Source organism: Apiospora hydei (assembly GCF_038363865.1).
Source record: "Apiospora hydei strain CBS 114990 chromosome Unknown utg000008l_segment0_segment0, whole genome shotgun sequence".
NCBI classification, from domain to species: Eukaryota; Fungi; Ascomycota; class Sordariomycetes; order Amphisphaeriales; family Apiosporaceae; genus Apiospora; species Apiospora hydei.
The window spans coordinates 2,453,005-2,469,594 of NW_027117367.1; the positions used below are offsets into that span (position 1 = coordinate 2,453,005).

General features: G+C 54.4%; 7 protein-coding genes across 7 annotated transcripts; 3 read left to right on the plus strand and 4 right to left on the minus strand.

Moving 5' to 3' along the window:
• Positions 1-1,723: 1,723 nt before the first annotated feature.
• PG997_011332 (uncharacterized protein) lies at positions 1,724-2,338 on the minus strand (the record flags this gene model as incomplete). The annotated part of the gene is made up of 1 exon (XM_066815647.1): positions 1,724-2,338. The coding sequence occupies one exon, from the start codon at positions 2,336-2,338 to the stop codon at positions 1,724-1,726; it is 615 nt and encodes a 204-aa protein (XP_066664937.1).
• Positions 2,339-2,835: 497 nt separating this feature from the next.
• Positions 2,836-5,418, plus strand: PG997_011333 (uncharacterized protein; the record flags this gene model as incomplete). Its single annotated transcript, XM_066815648.1, has 1 exon — positions 2,836-5,418. The coding sequence occupies one exon, from the start codon at positions 2,836-2,838 to the stop codon at positions 5,416-5,418; it is 2,583 nt and encodes an 860-aa protein (XP_066664938.1).
• Positions 5,419-6,727: 1,309 nt separating this feature from the next.
• On the minus strand, positions 6,728-7,982 carry PG997_011334 (Eukaryotic translation initiation factor 3 subunit F; the record flags this gene model as incomplete). The annotated part of the gene is made up of 2 exons (XM_066815649.1): positions 6,728-7,717; positions 7,878-7,982. 2 exons carry the CDS (start codon positions 7,980-7,982, stop codon positions 6,728-6,730), a joined length of 1,095 nt encoding a protein of 364 aa, XP_066664939.1.
• Positions 7,983-8,532: 550 nt separating this feature from the next.
• PG997_011335 (U3 snoRNA-associated protein 25) lies at positions 8,533-10,736 on the plus strand (the record flags this gene model as incomplete). The annotated part of the gene is made up of 3 exons (XM_066815650.1): positions 8,533-8,660; positions 8,718-10,518; positions 10,560-10,736. The coding sequence occupies 3 exons, from the start codon at positions 8,533-8,535 to the stop codon at positions 10,734-10,736; spliced, it is 2,106 nt and encodes a 701-aa protein (XP_066664940.1).
• A 361-nt stretch (positions 10,737-11,097) lies between these two features.
• PG997_011336 (mitochondrial 54S ribosomal protein bL17m) lies at positions 11,098-11,902 on the minus strand (the record flags this gene model as incomplete). Its single annotated transcript, XM_066815651.1, has 2 exons — positions 11,098-11,490; positions 11,687-11,902. The coding sequence occupies 2 exons, from the start codon at positions 11,900-11,902 to the stop codon at positions 11,098-11,100; spliced, it is 609 nt and encodes a 202-aa protein (XP_066664941.1).
• Positions 11,903-12,471: 569 nt separating this feature from the next.
• PG997_011337 (uncharacterized protein) lies at positions 12,472-13,310 on the plus strand (the record flags this gene model as incomplete). Its single annotated transcript, XM_066815652.1, has 2 exons — positions 12,472-12,492; positions 12,564-13,310. 2 exons carry the CDS (start codon positions 12,472-12,474, stop codon positions 13,308-13,310), a joined length of 768 nt encoding a protein of 255 aa, XP_066664942.1.
• A 1,290-nt stretch (positions 13,311-14,600) lies between these two features.
• Positions 14,601-15,749, minus strand: PG997_011338 (uncharacterized protein; the record flags this gene model as incomplete). Its single annotated transcript, XM_066815653.1, has 1 exon — positions 14,601-15,749. One exon carries the CDS (start codon positions 15,747-15,749, stop codon positions 14,601-14,603), a length of 1,149 nt encoding a protein of 382 aa, XP_066664943.1.
• Positions 15,750-16,590: the final 841 nt, after the last annotated feature.

Below are 16,590 nucleotides of genomic sequence, written 5' to 3' on the forward strand. Positions count from 1 at the left end.
AGCCACTAGGTGCTCGGTCTGCAGGCCTATGCTGCTACAGTACATAATGTATGCTGCTAGGCACCCAGGCACCTAGGCACCTAGGCCTACAGTAGGTACTAACCTTAGGACTGCGGTGGATGGGGGCCGTCCACAGGAAGACCAAACCCGTATCCGTCCGTCCTGTGTTCGCCCTCCTCACCTGCACTGCACCTGCTGCGCTGCACATACACACGCAGACGTGGGACGGGATTCGGCTCGCGGGGCGGAGCGTTGCTTGATGCCCACCGAGCGAAACAAGTAACATTAATTGAGCGAGCCGTTCTGACAACCTTACAGGATCTGACAGTCAGACTACTTCTGCTGTATGACGGCAAGGTACAAGCCAGGCTCGTGCAACCACAGCTGAAAATGGACATCAAACAGGGCCGAATTGGGACGATGGGGTGGGTTGTATTTTTGACGATACAGGGGAGACCAAAGTGAAGAAGGACGTCTATAGGCAGTATCCAGTCCGCGGCAAGTATAGAAATGTAAGTAATGAATGTACCGACATACCTGATCAAATATGCCGAACCAATCGTGTTGGTTCGGTATAGACAGGCACCCTTCCAATGCCGTTGGAACAGTGCCACATCCGTGCTCTCTCTAATCGAGATATGCTCTCCAGTCGGTTAAGCTGTAAAGACGGGATGAACCGACAGAGCCTTCACCACGCAAGTCCCATCCACTTGCTGCTGCTACTGCTGCTTCTGCTGAGTCTGTCGTCGGTTGTGGTTAGCTGACAAGCGGACGCTAAAAGGGTTCAAGCGAGGTCCAGAGGCTCACTTGGTTTTATTTAGAACAGCAATTGTCTGCCGGTAGGTGCCGCACCACCACCCCTGGATGTAGAGCCGCCGTAAGATGGGGTGTGGCTGTTACCACTTCCACTTCCACTTACCTTAGGAGAGCTTAGGTCTAAGAAGTATGTACATATATACCTACCTACATAACCTACAGGTTGGCTTGCATATGGAGACTTGGCCCGTGGCTATACAGGTAATACATGCAAGTACAGCCCAGTATGCTGTTACATAAATAGGTTATGCAGCCTGCGATGTCAGCCCGCATCTATCAATGTTGCGGAATATCACGAGAGAAGTATTTTCGGTACGAAACAACAAGACGGTTCAATGTTCCGGATGATGAACTGCCATGACCAGGGGCCTGGGGAAAGGGCTGAAGGCTGAAGCAAACGACTAAGTGGGGCAATTGTCAACGGGTGACGGGCTGGCGGATGATTCAATCTTGTTTCAATCCCTCCCGTTCCAAACATGTCGGAGCCAAGCTCATGACTTTTGCCAAAGGTCATATACTAATATTCGCTATACTAAGAGACCACCCTTGTCATCTATGAGAACCCGTACACAGTTGCGGGCAGTCAGAGACATAGACAGTCTACATGTATCTTAGTTTACAGTCGAGCTTGAGTCGGCCCCGGCTTCGACTTCTTTGATGCCACGAAGCCTTCAATATTGGCTGGACCTGTGGTATTGCAGATGCAACTTTCATACTTTCATACACATACACACGAGTCCAGCAACCCATTGACAGCTATCCCCTCGAAGGATATGTAGACAAGTAGCATATTTGAGAAAATGGGTATCATTCTTTGGGACTCAGCGAACCAGAGTCAGGTTCCTTTACCAGACGCCAGACCATGCATTATATCAAAATCGCTCATCATTGGGCATTCAGCGTCGCCTTATACATCCTCTTCTGCTCGCTCTCGGCTTTCTTCTTCTTCCTCTTCCCGTTCCCGTACTCTCATGGCCTCCACCAGCGCGACGCCATCCAAGCCGACCGCCTCCCCATTCCCATCCGCGTCCGGAACCGTCTTCTGCTTCTCGGTGTTTTTGGCGTTTGCTATGCGCTCTCGCACTAGCTTAGCAATGGCGTTGTCCGTCCGCACATTGAGAATCTCCAGCTTCTTGTCCAGATCCCTCTTGAGATCCCAGTTCGGCTTCTTGGGCTGGAGCTTGAACAGATCAATGCCCTTATCGGCCTCGGCCGCCTCCTCCAGCGCTTTCTGTCGTATTTGCACCTCGACTTCCGCCGCCTGCTCCTCTAGGGTCGGGCCCTCCATGCCCAGGGTCGGAGGGGCCTCGAAGCCGAGCTTGGGAGCTTTCGCTTCGGCATCGTAGTTGCGTCCGGAAAGGTGGAGCTTGGCAACATCTGGCACTGCGGGCGGTGAAAGTGACCGTGCTGACTCTGGTGGTGCTATTTCGTCGGTAGGCTGTTTGCGCTTGAGGGTCTTGAGCTTGGCCAGACGTGCCTTTCGGTCGTCAGCCGCGGCGCCGAGGCTGGCCTGCGTGGACATGGTGCTAACGGTCGTAGGAGATGAAAAGTGTAGGATTATTTGTACGCGATTGCAAGGAGAGAGATTGATATGTCGTCTGGACACAGCAGCTGCGCGAGTGCAAAGCAGGTAGGTATGGCGGCGTTGGTGGCTTGGATTTAGTACAAACAATCAATAGAAATGCGCTGAAGACGACCAGGAGCTGCAGCCAGCCGCGCGAACTGCAATTCGATAAGGCGCGATAAGACTTTTGGCGGTTCCACCTCCGAGTCGCGCCCCAATGAAATTTCCAAGACCCCGGTTTGCAGGCCCCATATCTTTTATACAGCTTCATGTTCATAATCAACGTAATAATACCTTCTTTTCTGGTCGGTTGTGCCTGCCTTTTTCTTTGTCTCGACAAGGCGATTCTAATGTCACATATTGAGTAATGCGAACATGTGCATTATGACCATACGACAACACATCTACCCTCCTTGAAAATACCACCCAACCGGACGATTCGCAGCTGGCACGCCATGCGAACTCCCTTCATATGCCGCCAATGTCTGTCCCGCTTTCAGCATACCCCCGCCAGATCGCAGCATATACTACGCTCAGCATATCATGACCTTGCCCGAACCGATCAGGCTGAGGCGACAGCATGGCCACCTCCCAATCCAAATAATAACAGATTCGACCCGGGTGCAGTGGATGGGGGAAGCTCGGGTTCAGGCGAGGTGAGCTCCGACAGTCAACAGAACTATTTCAGACGATATATACCCGATTCGAAGAACCATATCGGGCTTGCCTCTGGAAGCAACCCCAGAATTCGATTAAAACGGCAAATCTTAGGCACGCGCGGCGACCTCGTCTATCTACAGAGTACACTGGCCGATACCTATGGATTATCCAGGCCTGCTGCTCGCGATGCAATCGCTCAGTTGAAGCGGTTACTATTTGGCTGCAATCCGTTGCATATATCCGATCGAGTGGACGAGTTCGATACCTGGAAGGCTGCGTATGCTTCCGTATTGTATACTTCGCTACAGGACCCGTTACTTCGGCCAACCACTTCCGAGAACCCAGAATGGGCTGCGCTCTCCCACGATCAAGATGCATCGGTGGAAACTATGAGGACGACTTGGCTTGAAATTGATCAAGCTCAGAGAGAGATGAACTGGGGGCGCATGATCATTTCAGCACTGCAAGTCAATCCCAAACTACTTGCACCTCTACTTCAGGCCACATACGATGCTTCCTGGTCGCCAAGTTATATCGTTGAGGATGTGGCTCGGTTACTCTTCCGTCGTGCCAAGGTATCAGGAACATCTGAACAACAATCATTTGTCGATCTTATGTTCTTTTTGCTCGACTCCAGTCCCAATGGACATCTAATGTTAGGCGAAGATGTCCTAGCCAGCATCATATCTTGGGCAAATTTGGAACAAGTCGTTGCGATATTCCAGTACCTGCGCTCAAGTATGCCCAGGCTTACTCCCAGCACGCTACTACATCTTGCTGCCAGATTTGCGTCCAGCTCGGATCACAAGGTCTTGGCTGCCGAGATACTGTGCTATATGACAGAACTCAAGGGATTTGATATCAACTCTCCGGCGGCTGCCAGCGTTTGCACGAGTCTATTGAACGTAAAAAGGGGGCTGCCAGCCCCCCAAGGTGATGCGGCACCTGATCGTCTCTTCAAAACACTGTTGGAGCACGGATTGCGGCCGAATCTCCTAAATTTCACAGCCTTGATGAGGAATTTCGCCGTCTCTGGGCATCTTGAGACGGCATGGACTGTCTTCGAGCTACTTGGTCAATATGGAATCGAAGCGGACGATCAAGTTTACTCAATTCTTCTGAATGCATCCAAGAAAGAAAACGATGTGTCTTCCATTCGCCGAGTTATAGAATCTGTGGATGTGCGAGATCGGGGCAGACCCTGGAACGTCAATATCGCAAACCACCTTCTTGATATCCTGTATCGCGATAACGAGGGACAGAATGAAGTGAGACGGGCCCAGCGCAAGCGCAACAACGCGTTCCGGCTAATGCTGCAACTGTACGCCAAGATATTCCGGCTGCGCCCGTTGCAGAAGTTCCTCCCCTTCGATATAGAAGAGCTGCTCTTGTGGCAAGGGCCGCCCGCCAAGTATGCGACCGCCACTACACAGATGGCCAGAGACGTGCCTCCGCAGACAATACCATTGCTCGCGGATCCGGACAGCACCACTCTCGCTCTTATGATCACCGCTCATTACCGGTCTTTGGAGGGCCCTAAACAGATCTTCCAGGCCTACAAACACTACAATGAGCTGCTGGCAAGGAGGGACTCGCACGCGACGGCCGTTGCGCAACAGCACGGCACCTTGGTCCACGATATGTTCCTTAAAGCCATTATGCAGTTCCGGCCGTACCTCGGCTACGCCGTGCGCACCGTCCAGGGCATGCTCGTCCGTGCCGAGGAGGAGGAAAGCCGTCAGTGCGAACGCAAACGCGACCATGGTAGGACCACCACCGCCGCCATTGCCGATGCCGTCGTCAAGAAGCACCCCTACCCGTCCGTCTACACGTGGACCACGCTCATCAACGGCTTCCGCAACCACCGCCTGCCCGACCCCGCCTTCTCGGTCCTCCGTATGATGGTCCAAGAGGGCCGCGTCCAGCCCAACACGGTGACCTGGAACGCGCTGATCGGTGCCTACGCCCGCGTCGGCGACGCCGAGAGCGCCGTCCGGACTATGCGCTACCTCGAGGCCGCGGGCTTCCAGTCGGACCGCTACACGGTCCGCGCCATGGAGTCGCTGCCGCGGAAAGCCCGCGAGCGGGCCGTCGAACTGCTCGAGGCGTCCAAGGCCGAGTCGCTGGATGAGGCGAGGGCCGACCTCGTCAAGCTGGGAATCGATACCGCCCTACCGCCGTCTTCGATGTCGGCGGCGTCGTCTGCGTCGGGCTTGGAGCCGCCCTTGGACGAAGCGAAATGGCTACCTGCTACTGCTATGGGGGATCAGTCCCGGACGGCGGCATCGATGGTGACTCATACCGTCTTCACGGCATGTCTAAACATGAATACGCGCGAGCCAGGTGAGAAGGACCAGGTGATATACGATATATATTGATTGGTATATAAAACGATGAAGTACATAACCCCTCACCTCATGTAGAATTTCGATCGAATAGAGAAATAGACAGTGATACCCACCAACCGCATTCATTTCACTTCGACCTTTTGTGAGGCAAATGGCTTGCTTTTATCATCGAAATTGTGCAAACCCAGTAGAACGGGAAATATGAATAGTCGGGCTTAAACCTCAGGCAGGAGTAATGTCAAAGAGATCGCGCGAGCGTCCCGACTCCAGGTGCGGTAATCGTTCGCTTTCTAAGAAGTTTATTGACGTGAATAACAAAATCTCACCTAACAAGCGGGACAGACCCCAAGGTTGTATCGGCTGTCGCTCATATATTACACGCCTTCAGAGGAATGGCCACAACTCAGCAGTCGGTATATTCTCGAAGGCCACATACCCATACCGTAGTTGGTCATCTATCTATTTTACTGTCTTCCCTTCTATTGCATTCTCGTCTTCCATTTCGTTTAGTCGGGAGAGAAGAGAGCCCCGAGACTCGTGAATCTTGGCATTGGCTATACGTTCAAGGGTTTGTACGTTACAAAAACAAAAGACAACTTTGATAGGAGGCTCAAGGGACTGGAGCGTGTCTGTTCCTAAAGGGGTAAACAGTGAGAGAGAGCTCCCTTTACGCAAGGGGTACTATAAAGATCAGACGATAAACATCTTCGAAGAGAATCTGAGTTGGTGATATGTTTATTGAATTGTGGTACTTGCTGCCTACTTCAAAGGCCCAATAGAGTATATATTACGTGTATATATCAAGCCAGAAGGTCCAAGTGAACAAGAAGAAGCGTACATTCGTAACTTGAATTCCGTGATAACCAAAACATCAACGTAAGGCACAGCACATCACACTGCGAAAGAAATATGTGTGGTGCCAGAAAAGGGCCCGGAACTGAAGTAAACCTGAAAATATTCATGTCGAAGTTTTTAGACAATTCATTGCTCGTTCTAGAGGCCCATCACATCCCAAACCGGATTGAGAACGCCTTAGTATATCTATCTCACAGAAATGATCTCGAGGAAGAGTCATGAGATGCTGCTTGCTTTTTGTCCCTACTCCTAATCATGCAATTCCAAGGTTCCTAATAAATGATGAACCTCGAAGTCCCAGTCGCTGGAAGCCCCTTAATTTTAAGAGACCGGAACGCTGACTGGACGATAAATGATTTGGTATGTGCCACCCGTTTTGGGTTCCTTGCTGGTATCTTAGCGGGGCTGTGTGGACCGTTCGAGGCCAGAGCTATTGCTCAAGAAAACCGCAAGTAACCTTTCAAATGATCGCTTAGGGTCACGTTCACTCGGCGGGTTCGCGGGGCTCTCTGGGCTCCCTAGGCTCGCGGGGTTCACGTCCGCCTCTACCGCCACGTCCACCACGGCCTCCACGGCCACCACGACCGCCCCGGCCGCCTCCCTCACCCTTCTCGCCCTTGGTGTCATCCTTTTCGGCCTTCTCGTCGCTCAAGACTGCTGTTGCAAGACGCTGGCTGAGATCGATCTGGGTGCGGATGCTGTTGGCCAGGTAGCTGACCATCAGCACGTCCTGGATGTGGTTGTTGAAGTCGTGCTCAATGGCAGACGGGTCGACCTTGGGGGCCAAAGACAAAGCGCTCATGAGGTACTGACCGAGAGCATTGTTGGGCTCCCGCTCCTCGTCCAAGATCTCGCCGACGTAGCCCGAAACACGCTCCAGCAGGTCGCTCATGGACTCGAGGGACCGCGCAAGGCCTTCAACATCTGAGGGGATCGTGGTGGTGCGGGACTCGGTGTCCTTGGCGGAAGAGATCAACTCCAGAGCTGATCGCTCGGCGTCGTTGTAAGAAACTCTGTGGGGAACCTGGATGAACAGGCAGCTCTCGGCGGCCCGCTCGGCATTGACGGCGACGGGGGCGGAGATGTAGGACTTGAGCTGAACATCGGCACCGGGGTCGGTCGAAACGGTCAAGTGGACGGCTGGGTGGGGGAACGTGCCGGTCTCGGGGCTCGCGAAGAAGTTCTGGATGAGCGCGCTGAAGCTGTTAAGTTCATGCGAAGTCGTGTACCAGCCCAGTAATGTTTCGCGCGGCGAGGCCTTCAGGTGCAGCGACAGCATGTTCTTCTGGTACTCGACATCGACCTCGACCTGGTCCTCATTCTCGGTATGGGGGATGGCGAAGGCAGACGAAACGGAAAGCTCACTGCCATCGTCGGAGCGGGTTCCTATCAAAGCGCCGATAACGCGAGGTGAGGTCGTTTCGGTGGCAGGTTCGTCGCGACGGACGGCATGGTCAAGGATGGAGAGGATAGCCTAACAGATCATGTGTTAGCCGGGTCGGTGGTCGGTTGGTTGGTCGCAGGGCAGCATTGGCCAGACACCAATCAAGGACGTCATATGAAGCCATGATAGAAGCACCGAGTGGCCACCATGAAAGAACACCCAGGACGACATCGTGAGGAAGCAAACGTACTTGGGGCTGGATGTTGACGGAGAGCGGGGCAATGTTGCTCTGGATGTTGACGGTGGGCGCCAGAGGCCGCGACATATGAAGGAAAGACTCTTGATCCACGGCCATGTTGGGTGGTTTGGAATGCCAGTTATCGAGCAAGTCGAAGGGTAGGAGGTGGACTGGCGATTCTCGTTTCTCTTAGGAATGGCCCGGGGTACGAGAAGTTTGGATTGGATCTGACTTCAACAAATCTCTTGCGCTCTCTGACTCTCTCCCACACACTCTCTGCAGCCAAACCAAGTTCGTTGGACAGGCCTTGTTAGCAGGGCCCCGTTTTTTGTAGCTTTGCTATTCAGCCCACTCTCGAATTATTCCACACGAATTTTCAAAGTGTACTGCAGCTGCTTTGCAAACCGAGGGGTTGTGCGCGCTAAGATAAGCCGCCCGATAAGAGATCGGCTGCTGAAAAAAGTTCGGGGTACTTCCAGGCAGGTACACTCAATTAGGTTCGGTTCTTGGTAAGCTAGAGACTTAGAGCAAGGCTATCCATCAAACAGTGGGGACCATCTGCAAGGCTGGACTTCTTTTTTTCTTTGGCAGACTCAGGTTTCTGTTGCAACGGGATAGAAAGAAAAGTCTAAGCCAATCACTATTTTATATTCAATTGTCCGGAAAGATGCCCCCTAAAGGACGCCAGGGTGCCATGAGGGGAGGCTCCAGGCCTCGTGGCCGAGGTGGAAAAGCCAATGTCCAAAAGAGAGTACATGGCCCACGATTTAACAAGGCACGACTCGCCGAAGTCCAGTAAGTCACATGAGAAATATCGACTTCATTGAGTTTGGTTCTGACATTGTAGTATAGGGACCCAGAAGATGAAGAATCCGGAGAGGATTCACCCTCAGATGAGGATGTTGAGGAGGAAGATGATTCAGAAGACGAGGAGGAACAAGCCGCCCATAATAAGTCTTATATGGCCCTGATGAGCAGTTTCGCAAAGCAGTCCGCGCCCAATAACAAGCGCCGGAAACCCAGTCAACAAAATTCGGATGAGAGACCAAGCAAACGCCAAGCAACAGAGCCTGAGTCCGAGGAGGAAACCGAGGACAAGGACGTCGATGTGGTTGAGGAGGAGCCTGAAGAGGGTCCTGAAGCTGAGATGACCCTGGACGATGAAGACGACGACGAAGACGAAGTTCCAGATGCTTCAGATCCATTCGAGACACATTTCTCTATTCCCGACGAAGCTCAAGTCTCAAAACGAATTAAGGCAGTCAAGGCCAATGAGTATTCCGTCACGCAAGCGGAGCTCAACGGCTGGAGACTTACGAGGAGTGTACCTGGGAAAGCCCCTGGTGACTCTGAAAAACCCCTATCACTCATGCCCGATACCTCGAGTCTGAAGTTGAAGCAAAAGCTACGCGAAACAGCTGCCAAAAAGCCGACTCTGGACAAATTGGAGCAGGTTCTATACCCTATTACTTTTGGCTACAACGACCTGCTTTTCTGCAACCGGACACCGAAAAACGGAGGGAAGTTGCGACGAATGGCTTGTCTTCACGCAGTCAACCATATCTTCAAGACCCGTGATAGAGTTATCAAGAACAACTACAAGCTCTCCAAGGAAGGCAACGCCACCGATTTCGAGCCAAAGGATCAGGGGTTCACCCGCCCCAAGGTTCTGATGCTTCTTCCCACCCGCCAATCTGCTGTCAACATGGTCAAGGAGATCTGCGCCATCTGCGAACCGGATCAGCAAGAGAACAGGAAACGATTTGACGACACCTATGTGGACAAGGATTCCAAGTTCTCTTCTGATAGGCCCGAAGATTTCAGAGATCTCTTCGAGGGCAACGATGACGACATGTTCCGACTTGGCGTAAAGTTCACCAGGAAAACCATCAAGTACTTTTCACAGTTCTACAGCTCAGATATCCTCATAACCAGTCCGCTTGGCCTACGTCTGGCCATTGGATCTGAAGAAGGCAAGGACAAGAAAGTGGACTATGACTATCTAAGCTCCATCGAAATGGTTATAGTAGACCAGGCAGATGCTCTGCTCAACCAGAACTGGGAACATGTCGAGTTCATCTTCGAACACCTTAACCTGCAGCCTCGCGAAGCGCACGACTGCGATTTCAGTCGTGTGAGGGAGTGGTATCTCGAGAAGCAAGCCCAAAACTACCGGCAAAGCCTCATATTCTCCGCCTTTAACACCCCCGAGCTCCAAGAGCTACACCGTCAATGCCAGAACTGGGCGGGCCGCGTCCGCGTGCAGCCCGAGTATCCAGGCACCATCCAGGAGCTCGGCGTCAAGGTGAAGCAGACCTTCTCGCGCTTCGACGCCTCGTCGGTCGCGGCCGAGCCCGACGCCCGCTTCGAGTACTTCATCAGCGCCATCGTGCCGACGCTGGCGAAGCGCGCCAAGGACGTCGACGGCACGCTCATCTACGTCCCCTCGTACCTCGACTTCGTCCGCGTGCGCAACTACTTCGCCACCAGCCCCGCCGCCGCCAGCCTGACGTTCGGCACCATCTCCGAGTACGCCGACATGCCCGAGGCGTCGCGCGCGCGCTCCCACTTCCTCAACGGCCGGCACAAGGTCCTGTTGTACACGGAGCGTGCCCACCACTTCCGCCGCTACATGCTCACGGGCGTCCGCCGCGTCATCATGTACGGCCTGCCCGATAACCCCTGTTCTACAAGGAGATCGTCGGCGGCTACCTCGCCAAGAGCGAGCAGGAGTTCAAGCTGGAGCCCGGTCAGGGTACCGTGCGCGTCATGTTTTCCAAGTACGACGTCTTGAAGCTGGAGAGGATTGTCGGTTCCAAGCGGGTGGGCAAGATGATACGGGAGCGTGGTGATACCTTTGATTTCATATAAAACAGATCTAGATAGATTGGCAAGATAGTTCAAGGTGATAGGCCGTTCACTATGTAGGCAGTCATCATCCTTGTCTTTAATATGTACACTCAATTCGTACAGAATTGCTGGCCCCTTTAGAGCCCCATAACTTGATTTTTATGTATAGTACAGAGTCTTAGTTACTTTGGCCCAAAAGTCTTGCTTTAAACCCCGGGCGCTGTTTCTGCTGAGCAACCAAGTAGTCTTTATCGCACATCCCCAGAGCCCAAGGCCCAGGGAGGGGCCCATTGCAAGCAAGAGCAATTTCGCCTATCTGGTTCCACGTCTGCCTTCCCGCAGGTTACTTAAGAACTCTTCTCCAGACCCTTCTTCGACACCGCTACGGCCCCATGCGCGCCGCCGCCGACAGCATGTCCACGCCGTTGCTGACCATCTTCATGCCCTTCATGCGCTCGACCATGTCGTTGAACTCCTGCTTGCCGGTGGGCGCCTTGCGGCCCGCCGAGGCGCCGCGGAACTGCGTCACCTTCTTGCGGTTCAGCAGCGTCAGCTTGTTGGGCCGCTGGCCCAGCAGGTGGTCCTTGGCCACGCGCGCCGCCGTCAGGTGGAACCGCATGTCCTTGGGCCCGTCGACGAACTCGAGGATCGCCGAGGGCGCCTGGTCGTACGTCGACTTGGGCTCCGTCCGCAGCACGCGGGTGTAGCCGCCGGGGCGGGCCTCGTAACGCTCCCGCAGCGTCGTGAAGAGTTTGGGCATCAGGTCTTCGGGGGTCTGTGGGGTTGACGGGATGTGTCAGTGAGGTTCTGCTTCTACTGCTATATCTTCCCCAGGCCAGACGGCCAACCATCCCGGTCTTTCATTATGCATTATGACAAGATATACATATAAATCGGGTGCAGAATGCTGGTCATAGCCTGCCTTGACATGGAGCATGTGTCGGGAAAGTGGAATTGCAGCTGCTACGTACATATAATATGCCGTGGGCCTTCCGCCTACTCGTCTCGTTGTTCCGCTTGGCCAGTGTGATGAGCTTGTCGGCCATGCGCTGCGTCTCCTTGGCCTTGGCCCATGTCGTCCGGATCGACTCGTGCTTGACGAGGGAGGTGACCAGGTTGCGCAGGAGGGCCTGTCGGTGGGCGCTGCCTCGCGACAGGTGGCGGTATTTGACGACGCCGCCAGCCATTGTGTATCTGCTGGACCGCTTCCGAGCTTATTCGTTGGTTGAGTCGGAAATAGTCGATCAATTCCTCGGTCGGGTGCTGACAGAGGGTCAATTGAGGACGGAAGGACTTCGTCGTAGTCGGCAAACCCGTGCGTAATTGGACCGATGGGAATTCGATACCAATTGAGGCTCTCGCCAACCAAAATTTTGGGGGGTACAATGTGATAGGTACAGTAACCAAGTACCTAGCTTTTAGCGCTACCGGACCGAGAGCTACCTGCAATCCCGGCTTTTTGGTGGCCGACCCAGCCAATTGCGACTACCGTCCCGGGGATTTTCGTAGCTGGAGCTCTTCCAAGCCAAGAAGCAGAGCGACTTAACGATCTTTGCTGTCAAACGTCATCCCTGCTTTCTTGCAGAGATCAACGTCTCGCCCGACCATACCACCTCCCAATTCTCAGGGCAATCCTATGTCCGCGGCCTCGAATTGATAGCGACAGTCACTACTTCCAATTGCGTTTTCTTCACTCCCTCCAATTGAACCGTCCCAATATCTCCGCGCCACTGTGCGCCCCAGCTAATTGCTCATCATGGGCTTCACCACCGGCTTCGTACGTCATGCCCTCCCGCCCGCAACCTTGCAGTGCGATGTGTCTCGAAGATACTTGCAACCGAATACCAGACAAGTCCGAGGCTAACCATTATTTTACAGACCGGAGGCGTCACTTTGACCCTGGGTGTTGCCTACCTGACCGTGCTCGCCCACCAACGCAACCGCGAGCGCCAATCCGCCGTCCTCCGCGCCCAGACCGACCTGATCTCGGGTCTGACCGACCCCTTACCGCCGGTACACCCGCCCACACGGGCCGAGCTCGCGGCGCTCGAGCGCCAGAATCTGCTCGACACCGCGAAGGACCGCTGGAACACCGAGATCGAAGGCGCCGTGCGCTGGGCCCAGCACAAGGACTGGATCGCCGTGCGCGAGGAGGCCGAGAGCGTCGCAGGCAACTTGTGGACGCGGGCCTTCTCCGAGGCCGGGCAGGCCGCCGAGGAGGGCAAGAAGACAGTGGTGCCCAAGGCCCGTGACGCCCGGGAAGAGGCCCGTATGGAGGCCGCCTGGGCCCGCGACGCCGCGAGCGACAAGGCCAGCAGCGTGGCCGAGGCCGCCAAGAGCGCATACGCGGATGCCAAGGCCCGCGGCGCCGACGCCGTGACCAAGGGCGAGCAGAAGGCCGAGGAGGCCAAGGGTTCCATCTTCAGCGCTCTCGGATCCGGCCTGCAGAAGGGCAAGGAGGCGATCGGCTTCGCCAAGACCAAGGCCGGCGACGCCGGCCAGCAGCTAGAGCACAAGGTGGACGAGCAGTTCTCGCCGGTGGAGCAGGCACTGAGACAGCGATACGAGGGCCCAGCTGGACGGACAAGAGCGTAGAGGAGGTGCTGGCCGACCGATATACCCCTGTTGACAAGCGGGACCAGAGTCTGCTCAGGGGGGTATAAGAAGAGGATGATGGATCAAGTACGTGATTACAGGCTGCGGGAAAACTGAAAAGTTTGTACAATACAGCTGGGATCGCTAAATCATGAAACAGAAAGCCCGGCTATAGACTTGATTGTATCATAGATCGCATCACTACGGTGGTACCATACGAAACATGCCGTATCATTCATAATGAATGACTCTACAGTCTTATCGTGACTAACCATAGCCATTCCGTGAAACTGTGCTACTGCGAACGGCAATCTCGCTGCGCCTCGCAGGAGCTCGAAATTATTTTACAGCAGGCAGCATTCCGGCATACGTACTCTGTTCAACTACAAAGCGAACCAAACGAGACAAGTTTTATCAGCACAAAACAACTTCGCTTCCTTCCGGACACGCTCGTCTGTGCTGATGCAGATGGAGACATTCTCACGGCGTGATAATGGAATACTGCTATGAGGTAAGATATACTCCATATCGTAACCTTGATTTTCCTTTAACAGAAAGGGGCTTAGTAGCTGCTCACTCATATTCTATCGTTATTCCCTACTTTGAGAAGTAATACACGCGAAAGCAGCGCATCCTATCGGGGTCACTGTTTGACCGTTGGCCATAGGGGCCAATGAAGCACACCACAGGGAGTCCGAGCAGGCCGCCGTCGAAGCGGAGGCGGCACTCAGATAAGCAAACAAGTACGCATAGAATTCGGCAGTCGACGACTCGACAGTCAATCCCACATAACCATGGCCAGCAGGGCTCGGCTTCATCCACCGCGTCCTCGGGGCCTCACGATGTGGTTCGTAATAGAGTCCTGGAGTGGATGGAGCAAAATGATGAGCACTGCTCGACTAAAGAAGCGACCGGGGCCCTTGTGAAGAAAGAGGCCATCGCGAACTCGCCGATCCGGGAAGTTGGTTCGCCTTCGGGGACCCAACAGGATACGACAGCGAACAAGGAACGTGGGGGAAAGCGATCTAGTTCAAGACATGGAGCTAAAAGGAGGCGAAGGCGGAGACGCAAGAGGAGAAGCCGAGACCATAGGTCTCGGTCAGAGAGGAGTATAGCCAGCAACTCTGCAGCAGATAAAGGTAAACAACGACAAGCAGATGCCCACAGTCGTTCGCCAACACATACTTCACATCCCGAACCCGGCAGAAGCACCCCCTATCCACTGGCTGCCGAAGCTATGTCGCCCAGCGAGATAGTTGCACACGTGACTCGAGCGATCCGAACAAGTCGTCAACAGACCGTATCTGAAACTAGTTCGAATTCGGTGTCTGCAGAACAGTCTGCTACTACCCCTGGAGCCCCCTCGAAAACCAAAACACCAAAGGGCAAGAAGACATCGGAGTTGCTCAAACCGTTTGCATCTCTAGCGCACAAATTTACAGGAGAATCCTCGTCAACCAGACACCGCCGAAAACACAGGTCTCGTGAAAGAAGTAAAATGAGGATAAAATCTTCAAATCGACCGAAACCGCAAAGAGCAAAGAGTCCGGTAAGAACGAGCAGTATACCTCGGACACCACGCCCGCAGAGACCTCCAAGTACTCCCAGTACGAGACGATCTTCGCCAGTATTGACATCACCATCAGAATCTGAGTATTCGGAACTTGAGGAATCCTCAGATTCTGGGTACACGTACTCTTCAGAATCTGGGCATTTATCGGAGTCACCAGAACCAGCTAGTCCACCCAGACGACCAAGGACCCGGAGGTCACGAAGCCCACGTAGACCGTCAATACTACCATGGCTGTTAGCTCCACCACGTCCACCACCTAGAGAAAGCAGGAAAATCAATCTACCTTTAGGATATGTCCTACGCATCGGAAACACACGAAGATCAAGGTCGTATAGCTCTTCAGACCCGGAGGAGCACGCAGCCAACGCGAGGGAGACATCACCACATCCGCAGCCGCAATCACAGACGAGTCCGGAGCCAGCGCCGCCCACAGAAGACAACTCCGCAAAGACACCACAGGCGGCAGCGCAATTGAAACACCCCGACAGCCCGAAGCCAGCCGCTCCCATAGCAAAACCGCCTACGCTAAAGGTATCCCAGAAACCACTCAACCTTCCAGACCCAAAGTCACCACACCCGACAGCTGGTAGTTCCGTGAAGGCAGCGCAGACAAGTAATCCCGTTAGTCCCAAGTCGAGGGCGCCCATACCAAAACAGTCTGCGGCAAAAGCACCCTCGCCACAACAACCTCCCAGAACATCAAGTTCAAGGTCAGCTCTTAATGCCGCAAAGGGGCCTGTCCCCCAACAACAGCACCCACCGGCACCGCGGTCCAAGAGCCCCGTAAGCCTTAAAGCGGTTCCTCCAGCAGCGTCACCACCGCGAAGCCAAGTGAAGTCAGATCCTGTTGCCAAAGGACCTAACATCGTGCTTCGGCAGCAAGCACCACCGGTGTCCCAACCCAAAAACCCTCCAAGCCCGAAGCCGGTTCCAGCGAAGCTGAAAGTGACACCTAACCCCCTAACACCACAGCCACAACAACCACAAAGCCCATTGAAACCGAGACCAACTCCTACCGTTGTAAGAGTACCTGTCCCACGCCAACAGCAGCCAACACCTCAACGACCACAGCAGCAGCGGCAACAATCGCAGCAACAGAAGCCACAGCAGCAACAGCCAGCATGGCAACAACCCACACTGGGACAACAACCGCCACAGAAGCAGCAACCCCAACCAAGACCACAGCAGAAGATACCAGCACCACAACCGGGCTACCCGCTGAGCCAAAAGCCGGCGCTGCCTCCTCCTGTCGCAGTACCGAAGTCCATCGCGAAGCCCCCTATCTCCACAACAACCACCGCTCAACCCCGGAAACAAAACCCAGCCAGCGGCCGCTGTCCTATCCCCAGGGAAGCCCATTCAAACACTACAACAGCAACAACAGAGCCCACAGGCACTACGAATTCCTCGCAAGCCGGTAACGGTAGCCCCTGCTGCTCCTGCTGCTCCTGCTCCTGCTCCTCCTGCAGCCCCTACACCCGCAAACCCACCTCCGCCAGCCCCTAAGACCAATAACAATAACCCCGTTGTCCTGGGCATCAACCCAAAGACACGAACGAAAGCCCCCGGCCTCCAAGAGGCTGTCGTCGCCAAGAACCTCGCTCCCGCAGCTGCAGCACTGACGCCCGTCGCAGGAGCTCAGGCCTTGGGGGCAACCCCCGCAACCCCTCCCCGGTGTCCAGGGAGGAAAGGTTGCCATCGCCAGTG